At 42.1% G+C, this 23,443-nt stretch overlaps 1 protein-coding gene across 1 annotated transcript in view; it reads left to right on the top strand.

The window, feature by feature from the left end:
• LOC133550121 (uncharacterized) overlaps positions 1-22,172 on the top strand; it is a 28,885-nt gene extending 6,713 nt beyond the window's left edge. Inside the window, exons 2-8 of the mRNA XM_061896201.1 lie at positions 9,340-9,952; positions 10,037-10,155; positions 10,306-10,409; positions 10,486-10,660; positions 19,965-20,213; positions 20,291-21,108; positions 21,880-22,172. Of these exons, the coding sequence (XP_061752185.1) occupies positions 9,545-9,952; positions 10,037-10,155; positions 10,306-10,409; positions 10,486-10,660; positions 19,965-20,213; positions 20,291-21,108; positions 21,880-21,941 (1,935 nt within the window). The 5' untranslated portion in view covers positions 9,340-9,544 and the 3' untranslated portion in view covers positions 21,942-22,172. The remainder of the gene's footprint in view (positions 1-9,339; positions 9,953-10,036; positions 10,156-10,305; positions 10,410-10,485; positions 10,661-19,964; positions 20,214-20,290; positions 21,109-21,879) is intronic.
• Positions 22,173-23,443: the final 1,271 nt, after the last annotated feature.

The following is a 23,443-nucleotide window of genomic DNA, read 5'->3' as shown; positions in this document are numbered from 1 at the left end:
CAAGCAAGCTACGGAATTTGCCGCCAATGTTTTTCTTGTAAAGTGTACGGAAGCCGGATGAATTAGATGCCAAAAACCAACCACTTTCATGTGGTATTGTACAGAAAGGACCACTTTTTTTCTCCTCCATTTGAAAATGTGGGCGTTATCATCATTACCGTCTGATTCCAATCAATGCAAGTCATCAGAATCAGGTAATACACCAACTTATATTCTTGTCTTTGTGAAAGAAAGACATCTTATATGTGTTACACATGCTTGTATTATCATTAAACACATTTAACTTGTTTACAAAAATGTCTCTTTCATAAATAAATAAATATAAATGATATACATAAATGAGGTAGATCCCCTCGAGTTGGTCGATTGAAAAGTAGCTCGCCTGCAGAAAAAGTGTGGGCACCCCTGCAGTAAGCAGCCATGCAAGCAAGATCATGTACCTACCACATTTTCTATAGTAGCACATGTGGCCATCATGGCAGCAGTCAATGTTGTGACAATCAGAAGGGGAGATGCTTGCTTGTGACGGGCTTCCACCTCACAAAGTTCTGTCGGATTTTTGTGGTTGGTTGGCATCACAGGCCATTTGGTCAGTGGACTTTTGAGCTGCGGACAGACAGCCCATGAGCAGGGAGAGCGTTTGCAGACGGATCAACTTCATTGCCAGGGATTCACAGTGAACACTCCCGTTGCATGAAAACGTAGCAACAACACCCTGACTTTTATGTGGCATGCAGGGGTCATGTTGACATATATTTTTTTTTTTGTCCTACACACCCTGACCACTCAAGTGCAAGTTAAATGGTGGAGATAGAGGTTGGGATGTATCCAGATAATATTAAAGATCCCGTTTGAAAAATCACAGCCTTGTTGGGATTAGCGCTGAATGTTAATGAATACAATCCCAATTTGTTGGAGCGGTGACACTCTGAAAACCTTCACAAGGTCTGGATGACCCATAGCTGTGGCGGTCATGGTATCTTCTATCCAGGTCTTGACAAAATAAACACATTGTCCAATCTTCACTCAGTGCATTGTGCCTTTGACAGAAATGTGGAGCACAATGACGCCCGATTGGCTACCTTTTTGCCAAACCTTCAATGGAATAACAACTAATGTGCACGGGTCGGGTTAAATCGGCAGTATTGAGAGGGCGAGTTGCCGGGTTTGAAATAGTTCAAGTATAATTCATAAACAAACACAAGTGGCCTACTTTGAGCTTTTGAAGTGAAACATAATCTGTTCTGTGACTTCTATATTTTTAATGAAATAATGTCTCATAGGAAGTAATGTATCTTGTTGCAATAAAACCGTTACCAACTGCGCAGGCAATGTTTTAGGTCAGGGGTAGGGAACCTATGGCTCTAGAGCCAGATGTGGCTCTTTTGATGACTGCATCTGGCTCTCGGATAAATCTGAGCTGACATTGCTTAATATGATAAGTAATGAATAATTCCACTTGTAATAAGTGTTAAAAATAATGTTCAAAACATAAAACATTCTCATGCATTTTTAGTCCATCCATCCGTTTACTACCGCACCTGTTCAAGAAGTTGCGTTAAGAAGTTCTTTATTTATTATTGGTTAGTGTGGGACTTGTCCTCCTGGGGGTTCTTCAGACCACCAAGCACCGACATGAGAGCCCGTTTCAGGGTTACACTATTGTTTTATTTTTCAATAAGTCTCTCAGTTGCTTTCCAGCAATTGTATTTTTCTCTTTCGTTCTCGCTCGCGCTCTGGCTCCAGCCCCAACCCCGTCTCTCCTCCTGGCTGCTGCTTATAACAGAGCGACAGGTGATTAGATAACAAGGCTCAGGTGGGCCATCTACGCAGCTCTCGCTGATTTCGAGGCCGGTCCTGGCGCACCGCAGCTTGCTGCAGGCCCGCGGGCCACGCCCCCTCCACAGTTAGCTTCAGAATAACAATGTTATTACAAAGAATAAGAGACCTATTATACTCTAGAAATGTTAGTCTTACTTAAAAATGCACGCGTTTAGTTGTGTTCAGTGTTAAAAAATATATTATATGGCTCTTACGGAAATACATTTTAAAATATTTGGCTTTCATGGCACTCTCAGCCAAAAAGGTTGTAGGTTATCATTTGAGCATTGTTTACTATCATACAAATGCAAAGAGAAGTTTAACCAATAAATGACCAAATCAAATGAAACAAAATGCCTAACCTAAGTAGTAGAGAGGGAACGGGAAAGTGTTTTTGCTGAGTTTTACTGCGACCTGGTAGCCTTTTATAGTTATGGTTGAAATTGATAATATCTTCTCAGGGAGTTGAATCCAACAAAATCGGACTATTAAGATTGTCACTGGCTTCCTGTGCACTTAAGATGTGACTTTAAGGTTTTACTACTTACGTATAAAATACTACACGGTCTAGCTCCATCCTATCTTGCCGATTGTATCGTACCATATGTCCCGGCAAGAAATCTGCCTTCAAAGGACTCCGGCTTATTAGTGATTCCCAAAGCCCAAAAAAAGTCTGCGGGCTATAGAGCGTTTTCCGTTCGGGCTCCAGTACTCTGGAATGCCCTCCCGGTAACAGTTCGAGATGCTACCTCAGTAGAAGCATTTAAGTCTCACCTTAAAACTCATCTGTATACTCTAGCCTTTAAATAGACCTCCTTTTTAGACCAGTTGATCTGCCGCTTCTTTTCTTTTTTCTCCTATGTCCCCCCCACCCTTGTGGAGGGGGTCCGGTCCGATGACCATGGATGAAGTACTGGCTGTCCAGAGTCGAGACCCAGGACGGACCGCTCGTCGGGACCCAGGATGGACCGCTCGCCTGTGTATCGGTTGGGGATAATATCTACGCTGCTGATCCGCCTCCACTTGGGATGGTTTCCTGTGGACGGGACTCTCGCTGCTGTCTTGGATCCGCTTTGAACTGAACTCTCGCGGCTGTGTTGGAGCCACTATGGATTGAACTTTCACAGTATCATGTTAGTCCATTGCTTTCGGTCCCCTAGAGGGGGTGGGGGGTTGCCCACATCTGAGGTCCTCTCCAAGGTTTCTCATAGTCAGCATTGTCACTGGCGTCCCACTGGATGTGAATTCTCCCTGCCCACTGGGTGTGAGTTTTCCTTGCCCTTTTGTGGGTTCTTCCGAGGATGTTGTAGTCGTAATGATTTGTGCAGTCCTTTGAGACATTTGTGATTTGGGGCTATATAAATAAACATTGATTGATTGATTGTCTAAGAAGACGTTTCATTGAATTCGAGCAAAATTAGTTCTTGCTCACAGACTTTTAGATTGGACAGATCCGATTTGAGCGCTTGGTGCCGCTGTTCCGTCGAAATGAGCTGCTTCGCCGACAGTAGCTACCAGTAGTTGCTATTACTATTTAAACAACGGTAATAAAAATGAAAATGTAGGCTACCATTATAGCGTCAGTGTGAACTTCCTCATGCTGTAAGTGTCTACAAACCCCGTTTCAATATGAGTTTGGAAATTGCGTTAGATGTAAATATTAAAGTTAAAGTACCAATGATTGTCACACATATACTAGATGTGGCGAAATTATTACCCTTGATCACCCCCTGGGAGGTAAAGGGAGCAGTGGGCAGCAGCGGTTGGTTGGCTTTTGAACTCTGCGTCGATAACAGTCTGAATGGTTTGCTTCCCCTTTGGTCCGGATGACACCATGGCGAATATTTCCCCAAAAACATTTAAATGTGGACTCGTCAGACCACAGAACACTTTTCCACTTTGCATCGGTCCATCTTAGATGATCTCGGGCCCAGAGAAGCCGGCGGCGTTTCTGGATGTTGTTGATGAATGGCTTTCACTTTGCATAGTAGAGCTTTAACTTGCACTTAGAGATGTAGCGACCAACTGTATTTAGTGACAGTGTTTTTTTGAATTGTTCCTGAGCCCATGTGGTGATATCCTTTACAGATTGATGTTGGTTGTTGATTCAGTTCCGTCTGAGGGATCGAAGGTCACGGTCATTCAATGCCGCTTACGTGGAGTGATTTCTCCAGATTCTCTGAACCTTTTGATGATATTATGGACCGTAGATGTTGAAATCCCTTAATTTCTTGCAATTGGACTTTGAGAAACGTTGTTCTTAAACTGTTTGACTATTTGCTCACGCAGTTGTGGACAAAGGGGTGTACCTCGCCCCATCCTTTCTTGTGAAAGACTGAGCATATTTTGGGAAGCTGTTTTTATACCCAATCATGGCACCCACCTGTTCCCAATTAGCCTGCACACCTGTGGGATGCTCCAAATAAGTTTTTGATGAGCATTCCTCAACTTTATCAGTATTTATTGCCACCTTTCCCAACTTCTTTGTCACGTGTTGCTGGCATCAAATTCTGAAGTTAATGTTTATCAGTTTGAACATCAAATATGTTGTCTTTGTAGCATATTCAACAGAATATGGGTTGAAAAGGATTTGCAAATCATTGTATTCTGTTTATATTTACATCGAACACAAGTTCCCAACTCATATGGAAACAGGGTTTGTACATGCCTACTGGTCAGAAGACACAATCAAATAAATATGATTTAAAAACAATTATTTTGTTATAGCGAGAGTGACAAAGTCTAAATGAGCTAAGTTTACACAGAGAAGTTCATTTTGATTGTTATTGGTTTGAGAAAAAACTTTAGTGTTAAACTTCAAGCATGCCAAATAGCTCTTTTTTATGGGTAGCGCATCCCCCAAGAAGAAGAATTGGCCTGTGTCATGGTGCAAAACGACAGCTGATAAGATGCAAAGAAAAGTGACTTCTACCAGCACAGCAACAGTGGTTCGAACAGATGTTAGGACTTCCATGCTTACTACAAACCCCGTTTCCATATGAGTTGGGAAATTGTGTTGGATGTAAATATAAACAGAATACAATGATTTGCTAATCCTTTTCGACCCTTCTTCAATTAAATGCACTACAAAGACAACATATTTGATGTTCAAACTCATACTTTATTTTATTTTTTTGGCAAATAATAATTAACTTAGAATTTCATGGCTGCAACACGTGCCAAAGTAGTTGGGAAAGGGCATGTTCACCACTGTGTTACATCACCTTTTCTTTTAACAACACTCAATAAACGTTTGGGAACTGAGGAAACTAATTATAAATAAATAAATGGGTTGTACTTGTATAGCGCTTTTCTACCTTCAAGGTACTCAAAGCGCTTTGACACTACTTCCACATTTACCCATTCACACACACATTCACACACTGATGGAGGGAGCTGCCATGCAAGGCGCTAACCAGCACCCATCAGGAGCAAGGGTGAAGTGTCTTGCTCAGGACACAATGGACGAGACGAGGTTGGTACTAGGTGGGGATTGAACCAGGGACCCTCGGGTTGCGCATGGCCACTCTTCCACTGCGCCACGCCATCCCGTTTAGGCAGCAAAATCAGTGCCTTTAAGGTTTATTGGCGCTCTGTACTTCTCCCTACGTACGTGTACACAGCGGCGTTTTAAACAGTCATACATTTTCCTTTTTGAAACCGATACCGATAATTTCCGATATCACATTTTAAAGCATTTATCGGCCGATAATATCGGCAGGCTGATATTATCGGACATGTCTACTAATTATAGTCAATAGTACCAAAATAATAGACAACAAAAAGTATATCCATTCATACAATATATTTAATTTGTTTTCATGTAAAAAAAAAAATCTCCATTTTTAAGGTGTGGTGGCTTTTATTTTGCCGTGGCGGTGGGCCACAAACTAGTAGATGTAAGCGAAACCCTGGTAAAAATGGCAATATATTTGTCTATTAAAATCCAGCTCAAAATCTTAAAAGCAGCAGCAAAATGAGAACATAAGAAGGGGCCTGACGTGTTTTTTGAATTCTTTCCCATTCTTGTTTTATGTAGAGCTTTAGTCGTTCTCCGTTGTCGTATTTTACGCTTCGTAAATGCGCCACACATTTTTGATGGGGGACAGGTCTGGACTGCAGGTGGGTCAGGAAAGTACGCACACTCTTTTAGTACGAAACCACGCTGTTGTAACACGTGGCTTGGGATTGTCTTGCTGAAATAAGCAGGGGCGTCCATAATAACGTTGCTTGGATGACAACATATGTTGCTCCAAAACCTGTATGTACCTTTCAGCATTAATGGTGCCTTCACAGATGTGTAAGTTAAACCAAGCCTTGGGCACTAATGCACCCCCAAACCATCACAGATGCTGACTTTTGAATTTCGCGCCTATAACAATCCGGATGGTTATTTTCCTCTTTGTTCCGGAGGACACCACGTCCACAGTTTCCAAATATAATTTGAAATGTGGACTCGTCAGACCACAGAACACTTTTCCACTTTGCATCAGTCCATCTTAGATGAGCTCTGGCCCAGTGAAGCCGATGGCGTTTCTGGGTGTTGTTGATAAATGGATTTTGCTTTGCATAGCAGAGTTTTAACTTGCACTTACAGATGTAGCGACCAACTGTAGCTACTGACAGTGGTTTTATGAAGTGTTCCTGACCCCATGTGGTGATATCCTTTACACACTGATGTCTGTTTGTGATGCAGTACCGCCTGAGGGATCAACGGTCCGTAATATCATTGGTTACGTGCAGTGATTTCTTCAGATTCTCTGAACCTTTTGATGATTTTACGGACCGTAGATGGTAAAATCCCTAAATTCCTTGCAATAGCTCGTATTGAAATGTTGTTCTAAAACTGTTCGACAATTTGCTTACAAATTGGTGACCCTTACCCCATCCTTGTTTGGGAATCACTTAGCATTTCATGGAAGCTGCTTTTATACCCAATCATGGCCCCCACCTGTGGGATGTTCCAAATAACATGTTCCAAATAAGTGTTTGATGAGCATTTCTCAACTTTATTAGTATTTATTGCCACCTTTCCCAACTTCTTTGTCACGTGTTGCTGGCATCAAATTTTAAAGTTAATGATTATTTGCACACAAAAAAAAATGTTTATCAGTTTGAACATCAAATATGTTGTCTTTGTAGCATATTCAACTGAATATGGGTTGAAAATGATTTGCAAATCATTGTATTCTGTTTATATTTACATCTAACACAATTTCCCAACTCATATGGAAACGGGGTTTGTATTAGAGGCAGAGATTTTAACAGTTGTCATTTTGCGACAAAATGCTAACAAGGGTGATTGAATCCTAATGACTGTTGTTGTGCTGGCAGAGTTCCTTTTTCTTTGCATCTTAACAGCTTTAGATTATGAACCACAATAGACCGAAACCATTCTCGGCCAAATCCTGTAGAAGGTCAAATACTTTGGATCCTGCACTAAGCACTCTGACTAGATCTGTCCTATCTAAGTCTGTGATCATGAACTAATGAAGACTGTTCAAATGACAGGTGAAAGGTCTTCTAAGACAATCTTAACAGGTCAGTTGCAATCGATTGAAGGTCTTGAGAAGACCGAGGTCAGCTATAGGAAGATGAACTATATCCGCGCTATGGCACAACTGCCAAAGACTGATTTATTCAGCTCTACACAACACTGGCCTGAAAACAGGAGCTCAAAACCCTGAGATTTGCCCATCCTGTTACAAATAATATTGAAATTAATATTTTTCGATTCAATCAATCAATCAATCAATGTTTATTTATATAGCCCTAAATCACAAATGTCTCAAAGGACTGTACAAACCATTACGACTACAACATCCTCGGAAGAACCCACAAAAGGGCAAGGAAAACTCACACCCAGTGGGCAGGGAGAGTTCACATCCAGTGGGACGCCAGATCTGACTATGAGAAACCTTGGAGAGGACCTCAGAAGTGGGCAACCCCCCCCCCCCTCTAGGGGACCGAGAGCAATGGATGTCGAGCGGGACTAACATGATACTGTGAAAGTTCAATCCATAGTGGCTCCAACACAGCCGCGAGAGTTCAGTTCAAAGCGGATCCAAGACAGCAGCGAGAGTCCCGTCCACAGGAAACCATCTCAAGCGGAGGCGGATCAGCAGCGTAGAGATGTCCCCAACCGATACACAGGCGAGTGGTCCATCCTGGGTCCCGACGAGCGGTCCATCCTGGGTCTCGACTCTGGACAGCCAGTACTTCATCCATGGTCATTGGACCGGACCCCCTCCACAAGGGACAGGGGGGACATAGGAGAAAAAGAAAAGAAGCGGCAGATCAACTGGTCTAGAAAGGAGGTCTATTTAAAGGCTAGAGTATACAGATGAGTTTTAAGGTGAGATTTAAATGCTTCTACTGAGGTAGCATCTCGAACTGTTACCGGGAGGGCATTCCAGAGTACTGGAGCCCGAACGGAAAACGCTCTATAGCCTGCAGACTTTATTTGGGCTTTAGGAATCACTAATAAGCCGGAGTCTTTTGAACGCTGGAACATATGGTACAATACAATCGGCAAGATAGGATGGAGCTAGACCGTGTAGTATTTTATACGTAAGTAGCAAAACCTTAAAGTCACATCTTAAGTGCACAGGAAGCCAGTACAGGCGTAATGTGATCAAACTTTCTTGTTCTTGTCAAAAGTCTAGCAGCCGCATTTTGTACCAACTGTAATCTTTTAATGCTAGACATGGGGAGACCCGAAAATAATACGTTACAGTAATCGAGACGAGGCGTAACAAACGCATGGATAATGATCTCAGCGTCTGTAGTGGACAGAATTGAGCGAATTTTAGCGATATTACGGAGATGAAAGAAGGCCGTTTTAGTAACGATTAAAGGGTTGTTGAATTGTCAAGTTGATTTAGTCACCAAAATGATAAGAGCACATGTTTTCTAACCATAAGTCAGTCTTCAACTTAGTCCTGATGTCTCCATCTCTGCATACCTACAAACATGACCAATTCTGGTAATAAATGTATAGTGTATGTTTGCACATTCCCAGATAAAGCTGACATATTTTGGTATAGCTAATAGACTGGTACTGTAATGTTGTTACGGCCCGGCCCCCAACAGGTGTTCCCTTTTATACGTGTGATCGACTTTGAGTCTGGTCTGATGTTTTGCAACCTCCACCAGTCAACAGCGGTTGGGTCCAAAATTGATTTTTATACAAATGTACTTTGGCAAAAAGCAGGAGTGTGACATGTCCTGTAGAGGGCAGGTGACCCTAACCTACTGTCAACATAACCTTTTTTGTGACCGCTGTCTTCTTGGTATCTTTTTTGTTTTTTTTTTGTTTTAACTTGGGCATTTTTTACACTCCTTATTTGTAATTTGTTGTTATTAATCTTTACCTGTCTTTGTGGATTGCTGTGAGAAAACACATGTCTTGTTCTTTATTTATTCTTGTTTTTGTTTCATTTTGTTTCTTTGCATCTGTGCTTTTTCTGGAGTTAGCTCTGTGAATCTATGAACCCACCCTGTGTTTCGGTGTTCTAGAACTGCATGGACCCAGGGTAGCATTTTGATCGGACCCAAGCGGGGATGATGGCGGACACTTTGGCTTATCAGCTCACATGGGAAACGTCCAACAAAAGGGGCGGGAAGCAAACAGAAGCAGACTGGCTGTTGGGCTTATAAAAGTAGGCGAACCCTTCCTCCGTCCTTGCAGCACCTCGTGAGGATCACTTGTTGTTGCGAAGCCATGGTGATGAAGTGCACCGCAGTGTGCCTCGTGGCACTGGCCTTCGTCGGCAGCTTCTGCGATGCTCAGTACCCGATGCCAAATCGGAGACAAGACGATGGCGGTTCCCAGCAGTCAAAAAACCCCTTTGAAAAGCCGGTCACCTGGATTTACCCTGAAGATCCTCAGCCTCCGCCCAAGGTTGATGTGACCATTGAGATCAGGCACCCCGTCACCCCTACGACCGTCGCTGTGGACTGCCGGGAGAGGGACGCACATGTGGAGGTCAAGAAGGACTTCTTTGGAATAGGCCAGATGGTCAACCCTGAGGACCTCACCCTGGGAAACTGCGGTGCCGTGGGGGAAGACACAACGGCTCACGTGCTGATTTACGAGTCGGAGCTGCACAATTGTGGCAGTGAGTTAAGGGTAAGCCAAACTCTTACCCATTGTGGGACGATTTTAACGACCTTAGTTTGTAATCATACTTTCTTTGTTTGTTTCGACTCGTAGATGACCGACGACTCCCTCATCTACCAGTTCAAGCTCTTTTACAGCCCCGCCCAGTTAGTGGGGACCCCTATTGTGAGGACAGGCAACGCTGTTGTGGTTGTAGAATGCCACTACCCGAGGTGCGCCTGAACTAGACTTGTAGATTCTATACCTCCACATTGTCTTATTCCAATGTAATGTTTGTTATTTGGCCCACGCTGTGGTTGGAACATTTGACTCGCCGCATCCCACTTTACCTTGTGTGACCTTTCTGTTTATGAAATGTTCAGGAATCACAACGTGAGCAGCCTACCCCTCGACCCACACTGGGTTCCGTACTCTGCCGTCAAGGTGTCCGAAGAGTTCTTGTACTTCAGTCTGACCCTCATGACCAGTGAGTGTTTTTTTCCATTGTCCCCACTGCGTACTTTTTGGAAACGTCTTCTAACCTCTGCTATTTTGACAAACAGCCGACTGGATGCACGAGAGGCCTCGCTTTGAGTACTTCCTGGGTGACATGATTTACATCGAGGCGTCCGTCAAGCAGTTCTACCACGTGCCCCTTCGCGTTTATGTGGACAGTTGTGTGGCTACGCTCTCACCTGATATTAACTCCAACCCCAGATATGGCTTCATTCAGGACGGGTAAGGAAGATCACACTTGAAAGAACTTTATCCATCCATCCATCCATCATCTTCCGCTTATCCGAGGTCGGGTTGCGGCGGCAGCAGCCTAAGCAGGGAAACCCAGACTTCCCTCTCCCCAGCCACTTGGTCTAGCTCTTCCCGGGGGATCCCGAGGCGTTCCCAGGCCAGCCGGGAGACATAGTCTTCCCAACGTGTCCTGGGTCTTCCCCGTGGCCTCCTACCGGTTGGACGTGCCTTAAACACCTCCCTAGGGAGGCGTTCGGGTGGCATCCTGACCAGATGCCCGAACCACCTCATCTGGCTCCTCTCCATGTGGAGGAGCAGCGGCTTTACTTTGAGTTCCTCCCGGATGGCAGAGCTTCTCACCCTATCTCTAAGGGAGAGACCCAAACTCATTTCGGCCGCTTGTACCCGTGATCTTATCCTTTCGGTCATGACCCAAAGCTCATGACCATAGCTGAGGATGGGAACGTAGATCGGCCGGTAAATTGAGAGCTTTGCCTTCCGGCTCAGCTCCTTCTTCACCACAACGGATCGGTACAACGTCCGCATTACCGAAGACGCCGCACCGATCCGCCTGTCGATCTCACGATCCACTCTTCCCCCACTCGTGAACAAGACTCCTAGGTACTTGAACTCCTCCACTTGGGGCAGGGTGTCCTCCCCAACCCGGAGATGGCATTCCACCCTTTTCCGGGTGGAATGCCGGGAACTTTATGTTGATATGAATTCCAGAATCGAGTTGGATTGATCCATGTTCCAATCAGTGCAGATGTGCTGGTAGAAGACATTCAAACACAACAAAACGAGGTTGCTGTAGATCAGGTGATATTACAGCTCCTTGTAGTCCTTCTCCATAGGATTTGATCCACATAGTGGGCGGTTTAGCTCGGCTGGTAGAGTGGCAGGTTCGATTCCCGCTTCCGCCATCCTAGTCACTGCCGTTGTGTCCTTGGGCAAGACACCTTACCCACCTGCTCCCAGTGCCACCCACACTGGTTTAAATGTAACTTAGATATTGGGTTTCACTATGTAAAGCGCTTTGAGTCACTAGAGAAAAAGCGCTATATAAATATCATTCACTTCACTTCCAGCTTTGTTTTATTTCAGATTCATTCATATGAACATATATCAGTTCAATGGAGCATAATCATTTTGTGGTAGACGCGACTAGTGGCTGTGTGGGGCGGTATAGCTCGGTTGGTAGAGCAGCCGTGTCAGCAACTTGAGGGTTGCAGGTTCGATTCCCGCTTCCGCCATCCCAGTCACTGCCGTTGTGTCCTTGGGCAAGACACTTTACCCACCTGCTCCCAGTGCCACCCACACTGGTTTAAATGTAACTTAGATATTGGGTTTCACTATGTAAACGCGCTTTGAGTCACTAGAGAAAAAGTGCTATATAAATATAATTCACTTCACTTCACACTTTAATTGGGTCCTATTTGTAATTTTATTTCAAATCAAGTCTCAAGTAAAGTAATGTTACTTTCAAAAAACATGGAACTAATTGAATGCAACATATCACAGTTATGAAGTGAAGTGAATTATATTTATATAGCGCTTTTCTCTAGTGACTCAAAGCGCTTTACATAGTGAAACCCAATATCTAAGTTCCATTTAAACCAGTGTGGGTGGCACTGGGAGCAGGTGGGTAAAGTGTCTTGCCCAAGGACACAACGGCAGTAACTAGGATGGCGGAAGCGGGAATCGAACCTGCAACCCTCAAGTTGCTGACACGGCCACTATACCAACCGAGCTATGCCGCCCCAATAAATAACTAATTTCACAACGTACGACGACTTCTGTTTTGTTCGATCAGCTGTTTTACTGCCGTGTTACAGGCACTTTTTGAAACAATTAAAATATGTAAATAAACATTGTGTAAATAACTAGTTTCACAACGCACAATGACTTCTGTTTTGGTTGATCAGCCGTTTTACTGCCGTGTTACAGACACTTCTCAAAACAATTAAAATATGTAAATAAACATTGTGTAAATAACTAATTTCACAACGTACGATGACTTCTTTTTTGTTTGATCAGCCGTTTTACTGCCGTGTTACAGACACTTCTCAAAACAATTAAAATTTGTAAATAAACATTGTGTAAATAACTAGTTTCACAACGCACAATGACTTCTGTTTTGGTTGATCAGCCGTTTTACTGCCGTGTTACAGACACTTCTCAAAACAATTAAAATATGTAAATAAACATTGTGTAAATAACTAGTTTCACAACGCACAATGACTTCTGTTTTGGTTGATCAGCCGTTTTACTGCCGTGTTACAGACACTTCTCAAAACAATTAAAATATGTAAATAAACATTGTGTAAATAACTAATTTCACAACGTACGATGACTTCTTTTTTGTTTGATCAGCCGTTTTACTGCCGTGTTACAGACACCGTTTGGAAACACTGAAGGTACGTACGTAAATAAACATTACAAAATATTTTGTACCGGTATAAATCTGCGGCTTAGGGTCTGGTGTGTCTAAAATATGTCAAAATATTTATTTCTTCTAAAATATACATTTATTTGTGACAAATAAATGTATAAGAAACATCTGTGTGTTGACTCATTATCTATATTGCTGTACACTGACTACTCTTAAGAATATCTCTTAGTATTTATTGTCCCTTGACAAGATGTAATGAAACGAAAATGGCAGAAAAAAGAGGTTCTTACTATGGATATTACATCGTACGGTTTTCGGTTATTTTAAGTCCGGTTTACTGCAATTTCTCTGTGAACTATTGTCGTATCGCCACTGCAATAGTTCCACTTTAAAGTTGTCTTATTATGATTTCGGTTTCTACATTTTAAAACGCTTCCTTGTGGTCTGCATAACATTGTAATGTTGCGTGGATTTTATTTTACAGACGATTTTCAGAATGCGCCGTCTTATTTACGTGCCAAGCTCCCTTCGAACTGTGTCTCAACCCCGTCGGCCATTTGGTAGTTTTTAGCGCTTTCGTATCAAACCGACAGACCCGATATAAGTTAGAACTACACGCTACGTTTTAGCAGAACATTTAGGTATGCATGTGCATGTAGGAGCCAGTCTGCCCCACAACAAGAGAATTGATTGATTGATACTTTTATTAGTAGATTGCACAGTTCAGTACATATTCCGTACAATTGACCACTAAATGGTAACACCCCAATAAGTTTTTCAACTTGTGATCATGAACAATATTACGGGCTTACACACACATCCACAAAAATATACGCCACACATACACACCCCACCACCCCAACCCAACACCCTCGACGCAAATCCCATAGGGGTGATGAATGGATGGTCGGCGCCTGAGAGCTGCGGCGTACCATAAAGACCCTGAACTCCCTTCCCTCTGTTGCTAGATATTTCAAGATGTATGTTGTAATATGTATATGTTTTTTGCTATGGAGGTTTTTTCCCACTCCAGACTGGGCCCCCTTAGTAGCCCAGTCTAGATTGTATTTTTTCCCCATCTTTTACGGGGGTCCACGTTAATCAATTCATGGTACAAATATATACTATCAAAATAATACAGTCATCACACAAGTTAATCATCATAGTATGTAGATTGAATTATTTACATTATTTACAATCCGGGGGGTGGGATGAGGAGCTTTGGTTGATATCAGTACTTCAGTCATCAACAATTGCATCAACAGAGAAATGTGGACATTGAAACAGTGTAGGTCTTATTTAGTAGGATATGTACAGCCAGCAGAGAACATAGTGAGTTCACATAGCATAAGAACAAGTATATACATTAGAAGTACATTTGAGTTGTTTATAATCCGGGGAGATGGGATGTGAATGGAGGAGGGTATTAGTAAAGTGTTGAAGTTGCCTGGAGGTGTTAGAGCGGTTTTGAAGGAATATAGAGATGCACTTACTTTTATACCTGTTGGGAGTGCATTCCACATTGATGTGGCATAGAAAGAGAATGAGTTAAGACCTTTGTTAGATCGGAATCTGGGTTTAACGTGGTTTGTGGAGCTCCCCCTGGTGTTGTGGTTATGGCGGTCATTTACGTTAAGGAAGTAGTTTGACGTGTACTTGGGTATCAAGGAGGTGTAGCGGATTTTATAGACCAGGCTCAGTGCAAGTTGTTTTACTCTGTCCTCCACCCTAAGCCAGCCCACTTTGGAGAAGTGGGTCGGATTGAGAAAAATGAAGGAACTTGGTGACTACAACTTCATAAAAATGGTAGACTCAGGGTAAATATATGGAGATATCCGCTGACATAACAAAGGCAAAATACATTACTAGTCTCCAATTCCGAATAGTTGGTTTGTTTTATACTTATTTCCATTGTTTGAGTTCCGATACACAAAAGGTACCAACTGGTATAAAATGTTGGTTATGTAAAACCGGGCCCCTTCAAGAATGTTTTCTTCTTTTAGTCAGTGGAATGACAGATCGTGCCGCTTTCTGTATCACAGACTTTTCAATCATTTCATTTAAAATGGATTTTAAAGGCATTAGAGAAATTTCAAGATAACGAAGCAAAATATTTCACTGATTCGCGCTATGCAGGGTGTCAGCATCTTTTAACGGAATAGCAGACACATTTTTCTTTTTTGGCTTAGGAACTTTTTTTTATAATTTTATTAATCAGTCCAACAAAATAATACACAGCAACACAATAATAATACAATTCCAACTCCAAAACCAAACCCAGCCCAGCAACATTCAGAGGACACACACACACATGACACAAAACAATCCAAAAGTAGCCAAACATAAATGATTAATATCAACAACAGTGTCAATATTAATAATAATTCCAACATAACAGTGATTAGAAATCCCTCTCTGACATTATCATTGCAGCCATTTATAAAAAAATGTAATAAAAACATTTAAAAAAAGAGCAATAGTGTCACAGTGGCTTACATTTGCATCACATCTCATTAGCTTGACCAACACATTGTGTCCAATATTTACCACAAAGATAAAATAAGTCATATTTTAAGTTATTTTAATAGTTCAAACAAATTAAAATAATGGCAACACTAAATGGGCCGTAGTGTGTGAATGTGAGGGTGAATGTTGTCTGTCCGCCTACCGCCTGAATGCAGCTGAGATAGGCTCCAGCAACCCCCCCGCAACCCCAAAAGGGACAAGCGGTAGGAAATGGATGGATGTATAGATCCTATATTGCAATATATGACTCATAATTATCTCAACTAAATGCAGTTTTTTCTACTGATATCATTTCCATAGATTGTGTATACCAGTCAGTATTTATTACGTGTGTGTGCATTTCAGTCAGTATTTATTACGTGTGTATAACAGTCAGTATTAATTACGTTTGTATACTAGTGAGTATTTATTACGTGTGTATAACAGTCAGTATTTATTATTTTTGTATACTAGTGAGTATGTATTACGTGTGTATACCAGTCAGTATTTATTATGTTTGTCTACTAGTGAGTATTTATTACATGCGTATACCAGTCAGTATTTATTATGTGTATATACGAGTAAGTATGTATTACATGTGTATACCAGTCAGTATTTTTTACTTGTGTATACTAGTCAGTATTAATTATGTGTGTATACCCAGTCAGTATTTATTACCTGTGTATACCGATTGTAGCTGAGATAGGCGCCAGCGCCCCCCGCGACCCCGAAAGGGAATAAGCGGTAGAAAATGGATGGATACTAGTCAGTATTTATTATGTGTATATACTAGTAAGTATGTATTACATGCATATACCAGTCAGTATTTATTACGTGTGTATACCAGTCAGTATTAATTGCGTGTGTATATACTAGTAAGTATGTATTACATGTGTATACCAGTCAGTATTTTTTACGTGTGTATACTAGTCAGTATTAATCATGTGTGTATACCAGTCAGTATTTATTATGTGTGTATTCCAGTCAGTATTTATTATGTTTGTCTACTAGTGAGTATTTATTACATGCGTATACCAGTCAGTATTTATTACGTGTGTATACCAGTCAGTATTTATTATGTGTATATACGAGTAAGTATGTATTACATGTGTATACCAGTCAGTATTTTTTACGTGTGTATACTAGTCAGTATTAATTATGTGTGTATACCCAGTCAGTATTTATTACCTGTGTATACCAGGCAGTATTTATTATGTGTGTATACCAGTCAGTATTTTTTACGTTTGTATACCAGTCAGTATTAATTATGTGTGTACACCAGTCAGTATTTATTATGTGTATATACCAGTAAGTATGTATTACATGTGTATACCAGTCAGTATTTTTACGTGTGCATACTAGTAAGTATTAATTATGTGTTTATACCAGTCAGTATTTATTACGTGTGTATACCAGTCAGTATTTTTTATGTTTGTATACCAGTCAGTATTTTTTACGTTTGTATACCGGTCAGTATTAATTATGTGTGTATACCAGTCAGTATTTATTATGTGTGTATACTAGTAAGTATGTATTACATGTGTACACCAGTCAGTATTTTTTACGTGTGTATACTAGTCAGTATTAATTATGTGTGTATACCAGTCAGTATTAATTACGTTTGTATACCAGTCAGTATTAATTGCGTGTGTATATACTAGTAAGTATGTATTACATGTGTATACCAGTCAGTATTTTTTACGTGTGTATACTAGTCAGTATTAATCATGTGTGTATACCAGTCAGTATTTATTATGTGTGTATTCCAGTCAGTATTTATTATATTTGTCTACTAGTGAGTATTTATTACATGCGTATACCAGTCAGTATTTATTATGTGTATATACGAGTAAGTATGTATTACATGTGTATACCAGTCAGTATTTTTTACGTGTGTATACTAGTCAGTATTAATTATGTGTGTATACCCAGTCAGTATTTATTACCTGTGTATACCAGGCAGTATTTATTATGTGTGTATACCAGTCAGTATTTTTTACGTTTGTATACCAGTCAGTATTAATTATGTGTGTACACCAGTCAGTATTTATTATGTGTATATACCAGTAAGTATGTATTACATGTGTATACCAGTCAGTATTTTTACGTGTGTATACTAGTAAGTATTAATTATGTGTTTATACCAGTCAGTATTTATTACGTGTGTATACCAGTCAGTATTTTTTATGTTTGTATACCAGTCAGTATTTTTTACGTTTGTATACCGGTCAGTATTAATTATGTGTGTATACCAGTCAGTATTTATTATGTGTGTATACTAGTAAGTATGTATTACATGTGTACACCAGTCAGTATTTTTTACGTGTGTATACTAGTCAGTATTAATTATGTGTGTATACCAGTCAGTATTAATTACGTTTGTATACCAGTCAGTATTAATTATGTGTGTATACCAGTCAGTATTTATTATGTGTGTATACTAGTAAGTATTAATTATGCGTGTATACCAGCCAGTATTAATTACGTGTGTATACCAGTCAGTATTTATTATGTGTATATACTAGTAAGTATGTATTACATGTGTATACCAGTCAGTATTTATTATGTGTGTATACTAGTAAGTATTAATTATGCGTGTATACCAGCCAGTATTAATTACGTGTGTATACCAGTCAGTATTTATTATGTGTATATACTAGTAAGTATGTATTACATGTGTATACCAGTCAGTATTTTTTACGTGTGTATACTAGTCAGTAGGGCTTCACGGTGGCAGAGGGGTTAGTGCGTCTGCCTCACAATACAAAGTTCCTGCAGTCCTGGGTTCAAATCCAGGCTCGGGATCTTTCTGTGTGGAGTTTGCATGTTCTCCCCGTGAATGCGTGGGTTCCCTCCGGGTACTCCGGCTTCCTCCCACTTCCAAAGACATGCACCTGGGGATAGGTTGATTGGCAACACTAAAATTGGCCCTAGTGTGTGAATGTGAGTTTGAATGTTGTCTGTCTATCTGTGTTGGCCCTGCGATGAGGTGGCGACTTGTCCAGGGTGTACCCTGCCTTCCGCCCGATTGTAGCTGAGATAGGCGCCAGCGCCCCCCGCGACCCCGAAAGGGAATAAGCGGTAGAAAATGGATGGATGGATACTAGTCAGTATTAATTATGCGTGTATACCAGTCAGTATTTATTACGTGTGTATACCACTTAGTATTTATTATGTGTATATACTAGTAAGTATGTATTACATGTGTATACCAGTCAGTATTTTTTACGTATGTATACTAGTCAGTATTAATTATGTGTGTATACCAGTCAGTATTTATTACGTGTGTATTCCAGTCAGTATTTATTACGTTTGTATACCAGTCAGTATTTATTACGTGTGTATTCCAGTCAGTATTTATTACGTTTGTATACTAGTGAGTATTTATTACGTGTGTATACCAGTCAGTATTTATTATGTGTATATACCAGTAAGTATGTATTACATGTGTATACCAGTCAGTATTTTTACGTGTGTATACTAGTCAGTATTAATTATGTGTGTATACCAGTCAGTATTTATTACCTGTGTATACCAGTCAGTATTAATTATGTGTGTATACCAGTCAGTATTTTTTACGTTTGTATACCAGTCAGTATTAATTATGTGTGTACACCAGTCAGTATTTATTATGTGTATATACCAGTAAGTATGTATTACATGTGTATACCAGTCAGTATTTTTACGTGTGTATACTAGTCAGTATTAATTATGTGTTTATACCAGTCAGTATTTATTACGTGTGTATACCAGTCAGTATTTTTTATGTTTGTATACCAGTTGGTATTTATTACGTGTGTAAACCAGTCAGTATTTATTATGTTTGTATACTAGTAAGTATGTATTACATGTGTATACCAGTCAGTATCTTTTACGTTTGTATACCAGCCAGTATTTATTACGTGTGTATACCAGTCAGTATTATGTGTGTATACCTGTCAGTATTTTTTTACGTTTGTATACCAGTCAGTATTTATTACGTGTGTATACCAGTCAGTATTTTTTACATGTGTATACCAGTCAGTATTTTTTATGATTGTATACCAGTCAGTATTTTTTACGTTTGTATACCAGTCGGTATTAATTATGTGTGTATACCAGTCAGTATTTTTTACATTTTTATACCATCCATCCATCCATTTTCTACCGCTTACCAGTCAGTATTTATTACGTGTGTATACCAAATAGTATGAGTTGGACTATCAGCATTTTTTTTTAATATTATTGTTTTTGTTATAACGCATATTGAAATAAATGCATTTTGAGTCTTTGATGACACGTGACTAATTGGCTGCGGATCACCAAGAAGACAAGTTTGCAGTCATCGGGACGTTCAAAAAAAGATGTTGCTTGTTTTTCTCTACGTTTTCTCTCATTGCTGGACTGTCTTACCTGCAGGTGTTTAGTCGATGCCAGCATCACGGGATCAAACTCCAGATTCATGCAGCGCACGGACGAGAACAAGCTTCGGTTCTTGTTGGAGGCCTTTAGGTTCCTGGGCACTGACGGAGGTGGAGGCGGAGGTGGAAAGGGGAAACAAGGTGAAATCGACTACTCCAATAGGATCTACATCACCTGCTACCTGAGAGCCACGTCCACCAGCCACAGCATTGATTCCGAGCACAGGGCCTGCTCCTACATCGATGGGTGAGTGATCGAAAGCGAGACACTTCCTGAGCACCAGGTGCTAGCGAGACTCCTTGTGTCACCTTTTCCCTGAGCAGCTGGAGGGAGGCCAGCGGAGTGGATGCAGCTTGCGGCACATGTAGTAGCGGCGGACACCAGTCCACCGGTCAAGGTGTGGTGAACAGCGGTGGAAACACAGGTTGGAATCCTTCTACGGGTACAGGGGGCGGTGGCTCAACCACCACTGGAGGCGGGAAACCATGGCTCCCACCCCGCCAACGACAACAAAGCTCTTCGGACGGCAGCACTTCCTGGAGCACCGGTGGCAAACCCTGGACCCCCGGCCAACAACAACAACAAGGTTCTTCGGGTGGCAGCACTTCTTGGAGCACAGGGGGCGGAACAGTCACTACCTGGGGCACCGGGGGCGGTGGCGGGGGCGGTGGCGGTGGCGGTGGCTCAACCACCACTGGAGGTGGCAAACCCTGGACCCCCGGCCAACAACAACAAGGTTCTTCGGGCGGCAGCACTTCTTGGAGCACCGGGGGCGGTGGCTCAACCACCACTGGAGGTGGCAAACCCTGGACCCCCGGCCAACAACAACAACAAGGTTCTTCGGGCGGCAGCACTTCTTGGAGCACCGGGGGCGGTGGCTCTACCACCACTGGAGGTGGCAAACCCTGGACCCCCGGCCAACAACAACAAGGTTCTTCGGGTGGAAGCACTTCTTGGAGCACCGGGGGCGGTGGCTCAACCACCACTGGAGGTGGCAAACCTTGGACCCCCGGCCAACAACCAGGCCAAGGTACCTGGAGCACTGGCAGCGGTGTAACAGTCAGCTCTCCGGTTGTTAAAAAAACCCTCAGTGCCTGGGTCTCCGGCGGCGGTTCAAGGAAGGGCCGTTCCGTGACAGAAGGTATGTCCTGTTTTTACACAGCTCGATAGTATATTATAGATAAAATATATATTATAATATCCATCCATCCATCCATCATCTTCCGCTTATCCGAGGTCGGGTCGCGGGGGCAGCAGCCTAAGCAGGGAAACCCAGACTTCCCTCTCCCCAGCCACTTGGTCTAGCTCTTCCCGGGGGATCCCGAGGCGTTCCCAGGCCAGCCGGGAGACATAGTCTTCCCAACGTGTCCTGGGTCTTCCGGTTGGACGTGCCCTAAACACCTCCCTAGGGAGGCGTTCGGGTGGCATCCTGACCAGATGCCCGAACCACCTCATCTGGCTCCTCTCGATCTGGAAGAGCAGCGGCTTTACTTTGAGTTCCTCCCGGATGGCAGAGCTTCTCACCCTATCTCTAAGGGAGAGACCCAAACTCATTTGGGCCGCTTGTACCCGTGATCTTATCCTTTCGGTCATGACCCAAAGCTCATGACCATAGGTGAGGACGGCAACGTAGATCGACCGGTAAATTGAGAGCTTTGCCTTCCGGCTCAGCTCCTTCTTCACCACAACGGATCGGTACAACGTCCGCATTACTGAAGACGCCGCACCGATCCGCCTGTCGATCTCACGATCCACTCTTCCCCCACTCGTGAACAAGACTCCTAGGTACTTGAACTCCTCCACTTGGGGCAGGGTCTCCTCCCCAACCCGTGGCTATAACAACAATTATATTTGATAATAATTATAACAATAAATATAATTGTATTAATGATAACATGTCTTTGTTTCTCAGAAGAGATAGTCTGGAGGGGTGCAGTCACGTTGGGTCCCATCGCCATCGGAGAGCAGAAATAAAGCCAACATTCCATGGAAATCCAAATAAACCTTCACATCGGTTGACGACTGACTGGATGTCATTTCCTGCACAACGCTACGACCTCTGTTTCAGCAAAAAGAAAGAGGGGGGAAAAAAATTAAAATATTCAGTGTCCCAAAGAATAAAACCTTTTGAAATTGCCACTTCTGTTTGCATTGTCGCTTTGTAATGACATGAAATATGTAATAAAAGGCACTTTTTTTTTTTTTTCCCCAAGTCAGATTGTAAATGTTTCCATCTGATGGAAATAAAATTGCAATTGTTTTGTTGAAACGCTGGTGTCGTGATCTGCATAGTAAACAGGAAGCAAGTGCCGCCATTATTCCGTGTGGCGCTAAACAAATCAATCATAACTATCAAGAAATGGAATATTTTCAGCTGTATCTTGGAGTTAGCGGCGGCGGCGATGACCAAGAAGAACGCGGAGTTGGAATATAATTACAACACTTTATATACATATTTAAATACATATTTACATATTTATATAATATGTAACTACAAGCTCCATTCACAGACAGAGTCCCATTACTTTTATGTGCGGTCGAGTGAGTCAAAAGCCGATATTAAAAAAAGAAAAATTATACATATATATATATATATTTTATTTTTTTTAATTTGTGGCGGCCGTAATTCTTTCATGGCGGGCCGCCACAAATAAATGAATGTGTTGGGAAACCCTGTGATCGCAAAACACAGACATGCCATCATATACCTTAGCTTATCAGATCTTGGCATCTGGCACAAATGAAAGACTTATGAACAGTAGAAGTCTCACCTTAAAACTCATCCGTATACTCTAGCCTTTAAATAGATCTCCGTTTTAGGCCAGTTGATCTGCCGCTTCTTTTCTTTTTCTCCCATGTCCCCCCCCCCCCCCCCCCTCCCTTGTGGAGGGGGTCCGGTCCGATGACCATGGATGAAGTACTGGCTGTCCGGAGTCGAGACCCAGGATGGACCGCTCGCCTGTGTATCGGTTGGGGACATCTCTACGCTGCTGATCCGCCTCCGCTTGGGATGGTTTCCCAAGCTGCTGTCTTGGATCCGCTTTGAACTGAACTCTCGCGGCTGTGTTGGAGCCACTATGGATTGAACTTTCACAGTATCATGTTAGACCCGCTCGATATCCATTGCTTTCGGTCCCCTAAAGGGGGCGGGGTTGCCCACATCTGAGGTCCTCTCCAAGGTTTCTCATAGTCAGCATTGTCACTGGCGTCCCACTGGATGTGAATTCTCCCTGCCCACTGGGTGTGAGTTTTACTTGCCCTTTTGTGGGTTCTTCCGAGGATGTTGTAGTCGTAATGATTTGTGCAGTCCTTTGAGACATTTGTGATTTGGGGCTGTATAAATAAACATTGATTGATTGATTGATTGATTGTCTTAGAAGACGTTTCCTTGAATTCGAGCAAAATTTGTTCTTGCTCACAGACTTTTAGATTGGACAGATCCGATTTGAGCGCTTGGTGCCGCTGTTCCGTCGAAA

Source organism: Nerophis ophidion, linkage group LG03 (genome assembly GCF_033978795.1).
Source record: "Nerophis ophidion isolate RoL-2023_Sa linkage group LG03, RoL_Noph_v1.0, whole genome shotgun sequence".
NCBI lineage: Eukaryota > Metazoa > Chordata > Actinopteri > Syngnathiformes > Syngnathidae > Nerophis > Nerophis ophidion.
This window is presented reverse-complemented; position numbering and strand designations above follow the sequence as displayed.